Here is a 17,801-nt window from a genome sequence, read left to right as displayed (position 1 = left end):
TGGGGTCAGATCAGCAGTGCTTTTTGCCCCGGGCTCCTGGGGTGCTTAGAAGCATAATGAAAGTTATGTGGAAGAATCGTTCTGTATTTAGAGCCCAACACCTAGTGGGAGGAAGGGTTAGCCCACTGTTTCCTAACCAGGGTTTCTCCAGAGGTTCCTTGAGCAATGAGCAGTTTGTGCCTCCCAGGTCTGTTAAAGTGCCACCAATGATGTTTTTGGCTATCTGTAAGGGTGACATTCTTCCCAATGGCCAGCAATGTAAAAAGAATTCTTCCTATTGGCCACCATGATAATGTAAAGAAATACGGGTATGTGTCCCCTTTGTGACAGAGACTACTAAAAATAGGTTAGCATAAATCATCCCCGACGCGTTTCATAGATGAAACTGCTTCTTCAGGGCATAGGTAGCCAAGAAAACGTTTTCTTAAGTTACGTTTTCTTCTCTTTCATTAATGCTGCAGCCAGACTCATCCATCCTTCCCACCGCTCATCTTCCGCTACATCTCTTTGTAGTTCTCTTCATTGGCTTCCATTTCACCTTAGAATAAAATCCAAGCTCCTATGCTTTGCCTTCAAATCCCTCCACAGTTATTGTCCCACTTACATCTCTGACATGGTTAAAAAATACTCCCCCAGCCGCTCTCTCCGCTCCTCCAATGACCTACTAATGACTTCCTCACTCATAACCTCATCACACGCACGGATACAAGACTTCTCTAGAGCTGCTCCAACTCTCTGGAATGGTCTTCCTCGTCCTATTCGGCTTGCTCCTACTTTCTGCTCATTTAAAAGAGCGCTCAAAACCCATTCTTTCAAACTTGCCTACCCATCTTCTTCTATCATTTGAAACCATCACTACTTCCCACACTACATACCTCCCATCCTATTGTGTGTGAAATTCCCCCACCTACTAGATTGTAAGCTCTTCGGGGCAGGGTCCTCTCCTCCTGTATCACTGTCTGTATTAGTCTGTCATTTGCAATCCTAATTTAATGTACAGTGCTGCGTAATATGTTGGCGCTATATAAATCCTGTTTAATAATAATAATATTTCTTTTATGAAAAAGCTATTTAAAATTGACTTTGCTGTTTTTCATCTGCGAAACGCATTGGGTACTATTTATGCTAGCCTAGTTTTTGTAATCTGTCAAAGTCACCATACATTTTATGTATTTTATTTTCCTGTTTTGTGGAAACTGTTTGAAAAAATTTTTTTAAATCTTTAAACTAAGTGTCATCATAATAATGTACTGTGAGCTGTGGATACAGCAAGAGTTCCCTGATGTCTCTCTAAGACCTGAAAGCTATTTCAAGGGTCCCCCATATTAAAAAGCATGAGAAATTCCATTTTGCCCTTAAATGACAAGTAACAATAGGCTGCATTTCATTTTTTGCACAGATGTGGGAACGTTGTATACAGTATAAGTGATGGTCTGAACATTGTTAGCATTGTATGTATAACACGAGTATATGATAGCCTGGCATAGTGTAACGGGATACTATAGCAGTGTGTGTGGCCGTCCATGTAAGATCAGAGTCCTAATAAACAGCATTTTATAGAGTTTGGATTTAGCCCCCTTTCCTCGTCCTCCGTTCCAAGGCAGAGCAGGTGCCAGGCACCTGGGCTGGCAATGTCGTACGTCAGAGATTTTACACACACTGTTGCTAAAAGACTAGGATGCACCTTGGTCCTGGGATTGTCCCTTTAACTTGTCCCCTTCACGACCTCCAGAGTTAGGATTTATGTATTAGTATTATGAATGGAATGAGAAACTTGCTTACAATGGAGATACTCGCAGTAGGAGGCCTGGGCCTGGTGCCTGTGCCCAGCCAGTTGTTGTCCAGCTGTGACCGTGGCACCGTTACAACCTTTGTGTAGAAGAGACCATGACGTAAGAAAGTACACAAACAGGCCCACAATGGCGGTTACTCAATATAGGAGAGGATACCATATTACACTGACCTTTGTGGGGAATGTAGCCGGCACTGTTACAAATCGGGACGGCCTGTGATTCGGCTGAGGAATGGTATTTTAACTGGCACCATTATCATAATTTGGGTAAACTTTGGGGTCCAATATGACCACACAAATGGCCACAATACAAGCCATTGCTCTTTGGTGCCACACACGAAGAACAACTGAGCATTCAATACACAACTAAAATGTAACTCATTACAATTTATATATAAAACAAATTACATAGAAGTGAAGAGGTGTCTACTAACATTAAATGCCTAATGGTATACTGGACCAAATACATGGCAGCACTGATCCTTGGACAAAACCCTTCCAATTTAAAAGAAATCCCTTGCCCTAAACTCCACTTTAGGGAGTTAAGTACTCACAGGAATTCCCAACTTATTCAACACTAATTATCAAGCCCCCCTTTGGTTCGTCCAGATATTCATACACCAACTTATGGCTGACACAATGTGGTATTTTTAAGCAAGCCATTCAATATCCTGAGGAAGCCTAAATACAGGCGAAATGCATTGGTTTCAATGTAAAGACGGCTGCAACCATATATTGGTGAATTGGTACTATTAGGAAGATCCTTCTTCCCTGTATCTGGCACCTACTTCATGTGTGAATATTAGGGCTCTAGATAAAATTATTACTCCTAGGACTTACCTTGTTTGTTTGACACTATTTGTCCCTTCACTCAGGCATGTTGTCTTGGCGTCACCTTCTGCACCCTCATTTACCCCTCATATTCAGAGCATCCAGGTCCTGTCACTTTCACCTTTCTACCTACCTCATACACACAGCCTTCCCACCTACCTACCCGATACACAGCCTTCCCACTACTCCTCTTCTGCCTCTCTTTGAGGTTCCCTTCATTGGCTTCCATTTCACCTGAGAATCAAATTCAAGCTCTTGCACTTTGCCCTCAAATCCCTCCACAGTCCTTGTCCCACCTACCTACCTGATACACAAATCCCTCCACAGTTCTTGCCCCACTTACCTTTCTGACCTGGTAGAAAAATCCACCCCTATCGGCGCTCTTCGCTCCTCCAATGACCTACTAATGACTTTCTCATTCATAACCTCATCACACACACAACTCCAACGCTTTAGCTTCACCTACCCGTCTTCTTCTGTCCCCTAAACCCTCACTACTTCCCACCTTTCCATATCTCCCTCCTATTGTGTGATACTTCCCCCACCTCCTAGATTGTAAGCTCTTCTGGTCAGGGCCTCCTCTTCCTCCTATGTCTCTGTCTGTCATTTGTAACCCCTATTTAATGTACAGCGCTAAGTAATATGTTGGCGCTATATAAATCCTGTTTATTAATAATAGTAATGCTAGTAGTCGATTGTTTTGTGCTACTTGTTGGCCCTTCATGGATTAAGGTAGTTGTATGGTGAACTTGTTATGAATTTAATAACATGTTATATTATATGCAACAATTCTCTAATTATATATTTATCATCACTTCTGACCCAAAAAAACTCTGTCTTTCTTCTTGTATTAATTCCTTGTTACAATTTATATCAAATATGGTGCTGGTATGTAAACCCTGCTTCCTGTTTAGAGGTAATTCCTCCATAAATTTTACCTAGAGATCCTGATCGTCCCAGTGCTGCAAAATGGGGGCTTCTGGATTCACATTCATAGCCTCTTCCTTGTCCTCCATCAAGACGAAGGACTCAAACTGCTCCCAACCAAACTACTATCACTAGTACCCTTCGCTGACATAACCCGGAGTCATATGGGGGGGATACCTTCGTCCTGTATAGCTATCCATTAAAGTGCTATTCAGAAATCTCTATAGGTAAAGATGTCATCTAGTAATATTTGAAACAAATCTGAACTGGAACCGTCCTCTATTTTTTTACACAGTCCTTGAAGGAAGGAAATGTTAACCTATATGCAAACTTACGTGACTTGCTAATGTAAGAGCTGATGTATCGTAAACCTTCTCTATTATTCTTCAGGAAAATAGATTCTCATTTTAACCAGAAGGACACGGTTATTCAGGGCACAGATTTTTATTAGCAATTTTTCCATATTCCATAAATAACATTCCATGTGTCACTTACACCCGTATTCCATTAACCAGACACAGAAGAGACCTCAACCCGGACAATGTAAATTTGTAACAGCCTGAGTGCTCCCTCTAGTGGTGACAGCCTCATAGTGCTCCTCCCCCTACTGGTGACAGCCTCATAGTGCTCCTCCCTCTACTGGTGACAGCCTCATAATGCTCCTCCCTCCACTGGTGACAGCCTCATAGTGCTCCTCCCTCCACTGGTGACAGCCTCATAGTGCTCCTCCCTTCACTGGTGACAGCCTCATAGTACTCCCTCTACTGGTGACAGCCTCATAGTACTCCCTCTACTAGTGACAGCCTCATAGTGCTCCCTCTACTAGTGACAGCCCCATTGTGCTCCCTCTACTGGTGACAGCATTATACACCTCCGTGTCTGTGCTGTACATTCCAGTGCATGGTATCATAAGACCTCCAATACATTTTAAAAACAACTGAACCTTAGCTACCCCCCATAGTGCAGTTTTGATATGGGCCCTCCACCCACACTTGTGCTTCCCTGATCACTGGCAGGCCTGCAAAGCCTTTGAAAATCTTCTCAGCCTTCTTTTACCCATTTGCTGTGTGCTGACAATTCCTATAAAATAGGAATTTGTGGGGACTGGGCTCTGCGTCTGGACGTTGCAGACTACAATGGTGCCACCCAGAGGCAGTATATTGAATTGCAACAGACTCTTCCTAAACTTGTTACTTTATACTATCGGTATGGTAAATAATTTTGTTATGAGAATTAAAACGGGAAAGTTACTTATTCCCAAAGGCATTTAAAATTTAAATAAAAAGCACAATTCACAGCACAGTAAAAGAAGACTTCATTTAGAACACATCACACAATTACTGAGCCTTCAGTAGGAGAGGACACCAGAAGGCTGGAGGGGTTTGCTGGAATTAATAGTTCAACAAATAAGGAGCCATTAATAGTCATACGTATAATATATGCAATCTCACTCTCTGTAATGGCTGCAGCCCTTGGGATCTGATTGTTTTAATTATAAAACCTGTAAATCTGTACTGAGAGATAGATGAAAGTTACTGAAAATTCCGGTTTCCTGGCTGTCTCTGGCTTTTGCATTGCTAAGCAATTGACCTGAAATATACTCGCTGGCAATGATGTTGGTCAGACTTTGTATTCTTATTCTGTGACTCAAAAAGGATCAAAGCCATTCTGCATGATCTCCGTGGAGGTTTGCAAGAACAGCCTCCATGTTTCTCTCAGTTTTCATTGAGCAGGATGACCATTACCCCCCGGCAGTGCTTTGCCCCAGACGCCACTTCTGTATCTTCATTTGGGGGTCCACAAGGATACAAAATGGTTAAAAAAAACATTGTTTTAGCTAAAATATACTTTTAAATTAAAATATGACTGAATTAGTAGTCTTGGAGGTAAATTGTTCCTTTTGTGCAGTAGTTAAAAACAGAAGGAGAGCTTGTGGGGCCCCTGTAATGTCACGTGGGGGCCCGCACTGATAAAGGGGTTCTCACTGCATGTAGGGGTACTTCCATTCTGTCAGAGGCACATGAGTTTCCTTAATGACTTGCGGTGATGTCCAGCGGAGTATATAATGCGGACCTCCAGGTTTGTCATTTGTACCTGCGACAATCGTAAGAAGAAATCAGAGAATTCATCACTCGCAGTATTGGTAGAAGGATCGGCATGGATATATTAAAGAGGAGAGGACAAGGACTTTTTATTTCTATATTTCTATTGCAGAATCATGGCATAAAAAGGTGAAATTCCACCTTCATAATAAAACGTTTGGTTATTCTAACTAGCAGGTCTGCAATGCTTCCTGCAAACCATTAGCAATTCTTATTTTGAGGATTTGCTGTTTATTATAGCTGGAAGCTTTCTGATTGGTCAGCTCACCTGATGCTCGGGACCCTCCAAACGGCTGCTGGGCCACAACAGCCCCAGTGGATTTATCATTGATGTAAAAATTTCCTGCAGCGTTCCTTAGAACCTCGGTAGCTTCCTGGATAACATTTCTTGTGAGAGAAAATACATCATCAACAAATAATAGGAAATAATATAGCAATAAGAAGCAAAGAATTCAGCATTTTTGCTTTTCTTTAAAGACCGGTTACTGCTGCTTTTTGTTCTATTGCAGGGTGACTGGTCTTGTATCCGTCCCTCTTATGGTTTTTTTTAGGACAGCCTTTATTGGGTAAGTTCATCTCAAAGCTCTGCTCTCTGCATGCCAAGAGCTCTATGTATAAATTATTCCCCCAGTCAATTCCTCTGAAATCCGCTAACAGACGGCCATATTTCCCTAAAGGTCTCCTATTAAAACAATGACTCGTACTGCCACCTAGTGGGCAATCATCAAAATTGCACTGTCACAATATGAAATGAACAGGAAACAAATATATTGAGTTAATTGAAAAGGGGAAAATTTATAATGCATTTGCACAGGGTTGCAACAGAATTTGTTGCATGAACAGAGCATTTATATTGTGCATAGGCTGAAAATCAAGGCATTACAATTAACTCAGTATCTTAGTAGAACAGGGGTCCACCAAAAGAAGAATCCACCTATCATATAGGAAATATAGTGTGGTTTCCCTCTCTCTTTGATATTATGTCAGTATCTTAGTAATAAATCATGCCTACAAATCTAACCTGTCAATTAGTATTCAAAGCCAGCAATAATATTATTGACCTCTGGCTACCTGATCGGCCTATCTCCCTTTATGACTGTAATTAAGTTGTATAATAATCCGAGAAGTGTGTATTTCTGCACTGTAAATTCATTTACAACAATTTAATCAGCTAAGGGATGAATGATAAGATCTCTGCATGCTCCCGATCCTCCAAAAGGTAAACTTCACTTGGCAGAAAATACTGCAGATGAGACCAAGGAATACCTTTAGGTATTATTAGCTTTGTGCAGGACTCCTTGTGTGCTCTATTGTAAAAATAAATACATTTTGTTTGTTGGGACAGCAACACAAAGTCTGCGGGCTTTTGGAAATAGTGGGTGGGGGTGGAGTCATGTGACAGGGCTGGGCCTATCAGCTTTTTTGTACAGAGATTCCGCAGTCCAGTGTAAGCTATCAGATGCAGTTTGTCCTGCCTTTGCCCCCTGGTGGCTCAATAGAGTAATAGCAGATTGAAGGCAAGGTTCATGCTATGTTGGGGGGGGGGTGCTGTGAACCTGTACAGGCGAAGGACAGGTCTACTTCAAGTTTAGAGCTGCACATACAGAAGAAATACCTAAAATTATCTCTATCTATCCAGTCTTTGGAAAAAAGTTTTAAAAATTTTGCAGATAAACAATTGTTGAGAGCTGCTTATTTGTGTATTTTACTGCTTGGCCTAATAACCTGCAGCCTTGTAACATTTGCTAATCGTAGTTGTGGCATGATGACCGGTTGTGTGCCATAGCGTCACATGGCTGTACTTACTTATCCTGGGCAAACACTGCCCCTGTGAGGCCATACGGGGAAGTGGAGTCTATAAGTTTCAGGACTTCTTTATATTTGTTTTCTGGATAAACGTAAGCTGTCAGTACCGGTCCGAAGATTTCCTGCGATATGAGAGAGAAACCTTAATATCACATTTGTGCAGTGGTTTAGTGTCAGTGTCATTAATGCTATACATTGTGCAAGCCATTGAAAAAGTTCTGTCACTTCTGAAGTACTGTACTTATCAGTCAATTGATATAAATGTTTCCAACAGGAGATGCAATTAGCCATCCAGTGTTCAACCCATAATTTATTTTAACCCGTGCGAGAAGAAGCTGTAGGTTGGGGCAGCCTCTGTATTGTGACCCAACTCTTCAGTAACCACCCAAAAACAGCCAGGTGGGTACTGTATATTGTCAGGTGGAGCGCCCAGCTTAAAGGGGCTGGGGAGATTACTGATTTGTGTTCATTTAGGGAACAGAGTGTTGCCTGTGTTTCCCTATACCAGCCAATTGAATAATTGTCATTAGTACAAATGATAAAATCAAATATCTAACTGCAATGGGCACCATAAAGATTTCCATTGCATCACTTTTATAGATTTTGTTCCGTTACCTCTGCCATGATTTTCTCCTTGGGATCTTTGCTCTCGATGATTGTGGGTTCTACAAAGTATCCAACCTTATCATCACAGTTTCCTCCAGCAAGAATGGTGAGGTTGGGCGACTCCTTGGCGTGTTTTATCCAGCTTTGTATCCGTCTGAATGACTGACAAGAGATGAACAATTCACATCTTAGATTTAGATTTATTTATTAAAAAGTGCAATGTTATTCCAAAGGATGTGCGATGATAACTTTTCTATGTGTATGCGATGCTGCGGTAATTATTAGGGTGTACAATGGTGAGAAGCAGCTTGTGAGATAAAAGGGAGAGAGTGGAAGAGAAAAAGAAGGGAAAAAGGGAATAATAGAGGGAGGTGGAGAGTGAAAGGTAAAGGAAGAGGAAAGAAATGGAAAGGGAGGGAGAAAAGGGGAATAATAGAGGGAGGTGGACAGTGAAAGATAAAGAAGGGAAATAGAGGGTGAAAAGGGAAATAATAGAGGGAGATGGAGAGTGAAAGATAAAGAAGGGAAATAGAGGGTGAAAAGNAATAATAGAGGGAGATGGAGAGTGAAAGATAAAGAAGGGAAATAGAGGGTGAAAAGGGAAATAATAGAGGGAGATGGAGAGTGAAAGATAAAGAAAGAGTGAAAGAGAAAGAAGGGAAAAAGAGGGTTAAAAGGGGAATACTAAAGGGAGGTGGGGAGTAAAAGGTAAAGACAGAAAGAGAAAGAAGGGTGAAAGAGGGAATAATAGAGGGAGATGGAAAGTGAAAGATACAAGAAGAAATAAAAACAAAGAAGTGAAAAAATGAAATAAGAAAGGAAGGTGTGGTGGGAGAGACAGAGGAGGAGAAGAAAGAGATGGAAGGAAGAGACAAGGGAGGAGAGACATAAATAACCTGAACAATTCACAAGAGAATATTGCAGACCATTTCTGGTTGTTCACAAAGACCACCGAGTATCAATTTCCTGGCTAAAAGTCAAAAAACCTGGCGCCCAAAAGACTTTAGGGTCCCCCATCCCACATAGCTCTGTAATGCGCTGACCCCAGCTAGGAAACCTCTGTAGAAAGTCATCACATAAATGAAACCTTTATGGTGAACCTGCAGAGATAGCAAAAGCTGACAAGACCACCTGCTGCAAGGCAACAACCAGAACACCACAAAGCATTGACCCATCAGGAATATAGGAACTGACACCACATAATGCAACAAGTTCATGTAAGCTACCATATTTTATTACCTTACTGTAATTATATAGCACCAACATATCACGCTGTGCTGCAATATTCTCCCCAAAATGTTTTTCAGCTGGGTGGGAAGAAGCTATTGGTGGGTGGCAGCCTCTGTATTGTGACCCAACTATTCTGTAACCACCCAAAAACAGCCAGGTGGGCACTGAAAAATGCTGGGTCGTGCGCCCAGCTAAAATAGGCCAGGGAGAACACTGTGCTGTATAATAAATAGGGGTCGGAACTGACGGACAGATACAAACAATGCCACAGGAGGAAAAGATGACGATCTTTGCCAAAAGAGCTTACAATCTAAGAGGATATAATTAGAATGTACCAAGGAATATTATCCAGACTGTGAAGGATATAAGGTGGACTTACAAATACCCCTGGGGACCCTGACAGAGGATAGTTACTGGTTACAGGGAATTCTGTTACAGCCCAAAATAAGCAAACATGTCAAGCAGGTTTCTCAGAAGGACTAATAGTTCGGTTGTAAGGTTCACCAATATGTGGATATACCACATACGATTCATAGATAAACCAGTGACAGCAGAGATAATATAAACTGGCCCTGACACAGAAAGACCCCATAAAGTACCCACAACCTGGAAATCATGTCAGGCCGACACAAGGTGAAACTCATGGAGAACAAAGCCAAACCTGCCCGGGGAACCCTGGAGAAGGCCCAGCTATCAGTTCCCTTATTTCTTTCTTGTTCACACTTCAGCTCCACAGAGAGAAAGTGATAACTATACAATGATAAATATTGCTCACTGTCACTCCTTGCCATTGATTAAAAGGAGCAAAAATAATCTGATAATTGTCTATAAGCTGCTTACCCACTATAGTCCAGGTTTACATCCTAAGACATCTTTATATTCCCTCATTTTACTTTTGCTTTAGCTGTACCATTTCATATCTCAGTCTTGCCAGTAAAAATTATTTTGAATTTCAGAGAGAGACCCAAGGCAAAGAGGAAGGGAGGAGAGAATCCTTTGCTGAGAAGTGTTATTGTGATATCAATGTCTGACATATTGTTGTGTATTTTAGAATGTTTCCATTTAACATGACCTTCGGAAATGGCGTCCTATGGTGCCTCATGTTCCAGACAAGGACTATAAACTAAAAGCACGGCTTCTATTGTTTTAACATTTCTCCTGCAGTGCCGCATGACTAAACTAGTAGACTTCCTTCTTAACTATCTGACCTTCAAGGATCCCATTTGTCAAACAATAAGTAGAAAGGTATTTGCACTTTAACCAGAGCAGATGGGGGAAGGTTGTTTCTAGCAGCTCTTACTGGTCACTTTCCCCGACATATGTAATCCAGATTAAACTGAAAATCCCACTACTTGCCTTTTCATCAATAACGGCCGAGGTGAAGGTGCTGAAGTCATCGGCGGGCTAGGAATTAAAGCAGAGAAGGCAGATCAGAGGATATCAACATCGTGCAGCTCATTAATATGTTCCCCAAATCTCCTAAGTGCATGTCATGGATCAAAAGGCAGAGCAGAAGCATCGGCTAAATCCTCGCACAACCTTCAGCTTGGAAAATTACACTTCCCACCTGACAGTGAACAAGGACACTTCATTCAATTAACGCATCGGGTTAACGGCTACTTACAATAAATTCCTACTGCATTCCCCAGATCCTCCATTTTTTTTTAGTGCTTGACAGGATAAGTGAGTCGGATGGTTCAGCAGGTATTAGTAGAGGCCTAACGCGGCTTCTAATCCCATCAGACTCCCGCTGAGCCCCAAAAAAAAGAAGAGAGAGCCCTTACGAGAGGGGAAATCTCCACTCACATTTCCCACTTTGATCTTAGCGTGTTCTTCCAGCAGCCTGGCTTTGATCTGGGGCCACAGAGAGTCTGGAACGTAGAGCCGCGAGCAGGCCGAGCATTTCTGACCGCTGTATTCGAATGCCGATCGGATGGTGCCATACACAACGCTTTCAACGTCAGCGGAGTTGTGCACAAAATGGAAGTTTTTCCCACCGCATTCTGGGGAGCAAAAGCAGGCAATAACCCAGTCATCTCCAGTGTTATGTTTTATGTAAATATTTTAAGGAGCTATTGGTCTTCTTTAATGAATCAGAAATCAAAAATTACACAGTATCCCATATGCGTATTTTCTTTGTCATATTACATATGAATTCCATATTCATTGGGCCTGATTTATTAAACCTCCCTAAGGCTGGAGAGGATACACTTTCATCAGTGAAGCTGGGTGACCCAGCAAACCTGGAATAGATCTGCTCCAGGATTCAAAACATTTGCAAGAAGATAGCAAAAGACTTTGAGTAAATCCATTCCAGGTTTGCTGGATCGCCCGGCTTTACTGATGAAACTGTATCATCCCCAGTCTTGGAGAGCTTTAATAAATCAGGGTTTATTTAGAACTTCTATTTGTAGCTTTTAGTCTAATAAATATGCCACTGAAAGTCCATTTGCAAAGTGCAATAAAGTTGGCAGAGTTCTTATTAACGGATAACTTCCCACATTTCTGCCTCTGTACTTGTACCATTCCTGCTTTCCTTTACTGACCCACAAGGCAGCCAGTTGTAGTAAATGGGTCAGGAGGGAAATATGGGGGTACAGAGGTTAGCACTCTGGCCTTTGCAGCGCTGTGTCCTAGGTTGGAATCTCGGCCAGGACTCTATCTGCATGGAGTTTGTGAGTTCTCCCTGTGTTTGTGTGGGTTTCCTCCGGGTACTCCGGTTTCCTCCCACATTCCAAAAACATGCAGTTAGGTTAATTTGCTTCCACCCAAAAGTGACCTTATGACTATGGTAGGGACATTAGATTGTGAGCTCCTTTGAGGGACAGTGACATGACTGTGTACAGCCCTGCGTAATATGTCAGCGCTATATAAATATTGTGTAGTAATAATACTGATGTAGAAGGTGGAGAATTGGTCATCATTTAGGATGATATTCTATATTAGACAATGTTACCTCACCTTACTCCATGCACATATCTGAATTTAAACCAGCTCACCTCCAGCCAGACGTGGGAAAGTTCTGTATCGGTCCAAGTTCTCAGCTACCTGTTTCCAGAGCCTCTTGAAGGTTCTAGGAATCAATAAACATTTTCTATTACCTTAGCAGCGCAGAAAAAAAATCAATAACCATATCTTCCTCAAATAAATAAATCTTTGGAACTTACGGCACGCTCCCTGTAAAATTAATTCCGCTGAGGTGTTCCGAGCTGGTGATGGTATCTCCAAAGACCGGGCCATCTGCCGGAACAAACTGTATAATGTTGGGGGGTAGACCGGCTTCCCGGAGGGCATTATACACCGTGTAACTGGAAAGTATGGCCGTATCGCTGGGCTTCCACAGGACCACATTACCCTGCCATGGGAACAGACCGTAGATTTATAAAAATGCATCCAATAGAGAAAAACTTCACAAGGAGGTGATACTTGGAGGGATAAAAGCCCAAAGTTGCAGAAGAATAATGGGTAGTTATAAAGTTCACTGAAAAGCAATGACATGCAAACTCTTTTGAAGTACAAAGGTGGCTGACTCCTAAATTACAATTCAGAATCACGTGCTGATCATCCCACGCTGTGCGGTTATTCTATGTATAGTATTATGTCCTAGGAATAATTTGTAACGGGTAGATGGGACGCATTTATAATGCATAATTTTGTATTCGGTGTACTACTACAATTATGTATAAAATTTTGTGGCAACAAGAAAATCCCTCTTTCTCTTTCCTGAAGTACACAGGAGAAGCTAATTAGAGGATGTCTGACAGGCAGATATTCCCATCACACACATAATCTCAGTGTATTTCAATGTGTGCAGGTTAATTCTAGTTACTATAGAATACAGCAGCTGCAAATAACTGTTTAATAACACACAACACCTAATGTGTGCTTGTCATGACACTTCAAAGAGCACACCTGAACCTGATTATCCCCCCCCCTCCAAGGTTCACTGGCTTTCTAACCCCTATTTATCTGGAGGTGACAAACCCTCCTGTCGGAAGAGAGTTCTATATTATATTTATCTCTCCCCAAAGCAGCAAAACACATTGTGGATGAAACACTGATAAAATATGTGAGAATAATAGGAACTCGTTTCAGGATTATCCAACTGAGATGATTACTGTATTTCTGAAGGGCTTTCTCAGACATTAGGGGACATCTGATCTCATGTGCAGAGATTACCGGCTACATGTTATACAACAGGGGAACATGCTCTGTAATTATTCCTCACATTACAAAGAAAAATATAATTTTATTTCTAAAGGCATATTACATATAAGACCTGTACAAGCATTATGTTAGGAGAACTTCAAAAATAAAGCTGGACACACATTACAATCTGATTGCAGTTTTCTCCCCAGCCTCTTTTAGCTGGGTGCACCACCCAGCACTTTTCAGTAACCACCCGGCAGTTTTTAGGTAGTTTCTAAAAAAATTGGGTCACAATACAAACACAATCAAAAAATAGGGCATAACAAGAGGGAGTGGATATTAAAAAGTGTGAACAAAGTATAGGGGGCAGTAAAAAGCTGATATAAATATAGGGGTCACTGGATTCTTATGGCAACAATCAATTTGTCATGTGTTACCCTGCACACTTTTGTACCACCCGGCACCGTTTCCTCCTCCCAGCTTTAAAATATTTCTGTGGAGAGCACTGTGATTGTACAAATTCCTTCAGATTTAGATCTTGCATAACAATCCCTTTAATTTGTTTTTAGCACAAAGGTCATATAGATTTGTTATTAGATGAAAAGTAGATATGTTTTAAAATCAGATTGTAACGTGCATGATCGGCTCTGCACCACCGTATTGATCTGTTTATGTAATATTCTATCAGGTCCCCCTCCCCTTCCTTATAAATCAGATTTAAATATTAAAAAAAAATTACAATCAGATTGTAATTATGTATGGCCATAAAAACAGTTCTTTAATTGAAAACATTTGCAAGAAGATAGCAAATTACTTTAAAGTAATCCATTCCAGGTTTGCTGGATCACACAGCTTCACTGATGAAAGTGTATCCTCTCCAGCCTTGGAGAGCTTTAATAAATCAAGCCCAATGTCTGAAACATGCTAAGAAAAGCACTGCATACCGGAGGAGTTGTACAGGACAGGTTTGGAGGGTTTGCTGTTTATTTCTGATATGAAGTCTTTTATTACCACATTGTACTGAATCAGAACTTGAATGCAAAGGTACAGAAACTAGGTATATGACCATTGTGATCATCATAGCACAAACCCGATGTGCAGACTTTCCATAGATCTGAAAGCTTTTTGTATCTATCAGCGTTTTGCTTTAACTAGGATCAGTGGGATCTGCACACTTACCATTAGGGCCGGAGCACCCGCCAAGTTTCCTCCAATGGCGGTGAAATTAAATGGAGACACGGCAGCAATAAATCCCTGATAGAGAGATGGAACAGACGTGGATTAGGTGTGTATACAGAACACGAGATACACAATATATTCTGCCAGGGTAGGACAAACATGGCATCGAGCAGCAGGCACAGAACAAGATCATCATATATGTATCATCATGTATTTGTATCATATACGTATCATATATGTATCATTGTGTATTTGTATCATTGTATCATATATGTATCATTGTGTATTTGTATCATATATGTATCATTGTATCATATATGTATCATCATGTATCATCATGTATTTGTATCATATACGTATCATTTTGTCATATATGATACAAATACACAATGATACATACATACAATGATACAAATACACAATGATACAATTATATAAATACACCATGATACATATATGATGTTTTAGAATTGATATTCTCCCAATACCTAACCTCACACAGCGGTAGGAATTAGGGGAGAGCTGACAGAAACATTGACTGCTACTTCCCACTCACAGAATCTGCTTCATCTTTCCCTATTTATTAAATGCACTTGGTTTTTGGAGAAGAAATTCATTCCATTAACTGATCTTTATAATGAATTGGATTGATCAGTGAAACTCTCCTCTAGTTCTGGCATCACACTTTAACTAAGCCTTAGAAACTCACTGGATCATTTATAGATGTAACAGATAACTATTTACATCTCTTCTGAAGAAGCTAATATGGCGAAACGCGTCAGTGTAAAAAAACTTTCCCCAACTCATGAATGATTGACATTGCAACATTTTATGTGTATACAATGTTCAACCGTGACATTTTTTAAGCTGGGTGAGGGGAAGCTGTAGGTGCTGGCAGCCACTGTATTGTGACTCAACTCTTCAGTAACCACCCAAAAATAGCCGGGTGGTTACTGAAATGTGCCAGGTGGTGCACCCAGCTAAAAGGGGCCGGGAGAACACTGGTATAATATTTCTAATGTGACAGTGGAACTCTGTATAGTATTTATTCAACTTTAAACTAATCTTTTACCCACAAAACCTGCTTTCTGAGCCCAGATGTTTTGATCTGTTACTCTAAAGGTTGGCATGAATAATATCTGTATTATTCTGTAACAGGGGGAGGGGGTACCCATAATTTTGGGTCTAGTTTATCACCTTGATTGGAATATTACATATGCCCACAAATCATCACCTCTGCGTGTTACTGTACCTCCAGGCCCCGGAACGCCATTGTGTTGGTACTGATGGGCACGCTGATTGGCTGCTCGTGTTGCAGCTGCAAAGCAAATTTGGCATTAAAGCGGAAAAAGTCGATGAGCTCGGCGGCTGCGTCTATTTCGGCCTGAATTACGGTTTTACCCTATGAGAGGAAACAAAAACTATATTATCACTGGTAAAAATGACAAAATAATCACATTTCAGACATTGATGGGAACCAGTCGGCATTGTTCACATAACTTAATGTCAGGATTTCAGACTCCACCAATCAGTAATCCAGTAAAGTTTTACCTGTCCAATCATGGTCTTGGCCAGAACTTCGGCTCTTCTGGGGCCACTGAGAAGATCTGCGGCTTTAAAGAAAATCTGAGCACGGTCCTCAACCGGTTTTAGGTCCCATTCCTTACGGGCTGATAAAGCAGAGTTGATGGCTTTGTTGAGAAGTTCCTGTGATGGAGAATTCAGTTGTCACCATATGTACCTTACAAATAAATAATTAAAAGCCAATATGCTAAATAATATAATTTACTACATAGAATGGAAAGATTCCATCTGCAAAAGGAAGATTTGCTCTCCATTCAGCTCCAGCCCTGAAGACATTTTGCCTTCCAGGTCCAGTGACAATGAATAACAACAAACATGGAAAGAACCTGCAAACTCCATGCAGATAATGTCCTGGCTGAGATTCCAACCTGGGACCGAGCGCTGCAAAGGTCAGAGTGCTAGCTACCATGTATTATAATTTTAGTGTATATAACAAATTCACAGAAATAAGTCACACACAGTCAGAACTAAGAAGCAGATAATAAAATGAAGAAATAAAGCATGAAGATATATTCATTATATAAATCTGGGATCAGGGAAGATAGGGGATAGGGGAAGGATGCTGGAAAACATAAGGGCAGCAATTAAAACTTCTGGTGTCCTTACCTTGTCTGCATAGCAGTATTTGGCAACTTTGTGTGAATGATTAAAAGGCTGAAAAGAAATAACAATGCTTTAGTCACACAAGGCACAATAGTTTCAAACCTTTTTATTATTACACAGTATTTATATAGTGCCGACATATTACGGAGCGCTGTACAAAGTCCAAAGTCATGTCACTAGCTGTCCCTCAAAGGGGCTCACAATCTTTTTTTTAATGAATTATTCAGAGACCAGAACTTTATACTCATCACAGGGATTTAGGTAGAATTCCGCCACACATTGCATTTATTGTGCAAACGCAAGTAATCATGTAATCCTGCACCCCAATAAGAAAGCTTACCGAAACCTGGTATCTGACATCTTTGGTCCACACCGCTTCTCCTCCAACCACACACGGGATTTCCTCCGTCTTGTCTTTAAGTTCTTGTAACGCCTAACACAAAAAAGAAAAGTCAGGTCGGCATGTTAGTCTTTGACATTTGTGGGGCATAAGCTGTACCCCCGGTCCTAGGAAAGCCCCCTGCTAGGCAACAAAGTCTTTTTATGTAGAAAAGGGTCATTTTAAGTGACAACTGCTGTGACCCCGAGCAGATGGGAGAATGCTTAGTCAGCGGATCAGTGGTAAATAATTGACAATATCTGGCTGGGAATTTGGTTAGCAGAATCATCTGATTAACCTGGAGAAAGTCTCAGGAGCCAAATATTACAACAGGGACAGCTGTGTCTGCTGAATTCTTCCCAGGCCAGAGAGGTGGGATACGGCTTATCTGACAAATGTTCTTGTGCAAGGCAACAATGGTGAAAAATATTGGGATTTTGCTGGTTGCTACATTGCATTCACTTGATTCACTGCGAGCTATTTTATATTCTGTGGGCCTGATTTATTAAAGCTCTCCTAAGGCTGGAGAGAATACACTTTCATCTTTGAAGCTGGGTGATCCGGCAAACCAGGAATGGATTTCTTCAAAGTGATTTGCTTGCAAATGTTTTGA

The 17,801-nt window shown here is 41.1% G+C and overlaps 1 protein-coding gene across 1 annotated transcript; it reads right to left on the bottom strand.

The window, feature by feature from the left end:
- Window positions 1-3,975: 3,975 nt before the first annotated feature.
- ALDH4A1 (aldehyde dehydrogenase 4 family member A1) lies at window positions 3,976-17,242 on the bottom strand (the record flags this gene model as incomplete). Its single annotated transcript, XM_072425735.1, is given in 13 exon segments — window positions 3,976-5,644; window positions 5,921-6,039; window positions 7,459-7,580; window positions 8,074-8,226; window positions 10,651-10,698; window positions 11,101-11,297; window positions 12,294-12,367; window positions 12,462-12,649; window positions 14,623-14,697; window positions 15,875-16,024; window positions 16,174-16,329; window positions 16,813-16,860; window positions 17,150-17,242. Coding segments are annotated over 13 exon segments (1,536 nt in total), but the record flags the coding sequence as incomplete, so codon positions are not given.
- Window positions 17,243-17,801: the final 559 nt, after the last annotated feature.

This window comes from Pyxicephalus adspersus, chromosome 11 (genome assembly GCF_032062135.1).
Source record: "Pyxicephalus adspersus chromosome 11, UCB_Pads_2.0, whole genome shotgun sequence".
Classification (NCBI taxonomy): Eukaryota; Metazoa; Chordata; class Amphibia; order Anura; family Pyxicephalidae; genus Pyxicephalus; species Pyxicephalus adspersus.
This window is presented reverse-complemented; position numbering and strand designations above follow the sequence as displayed.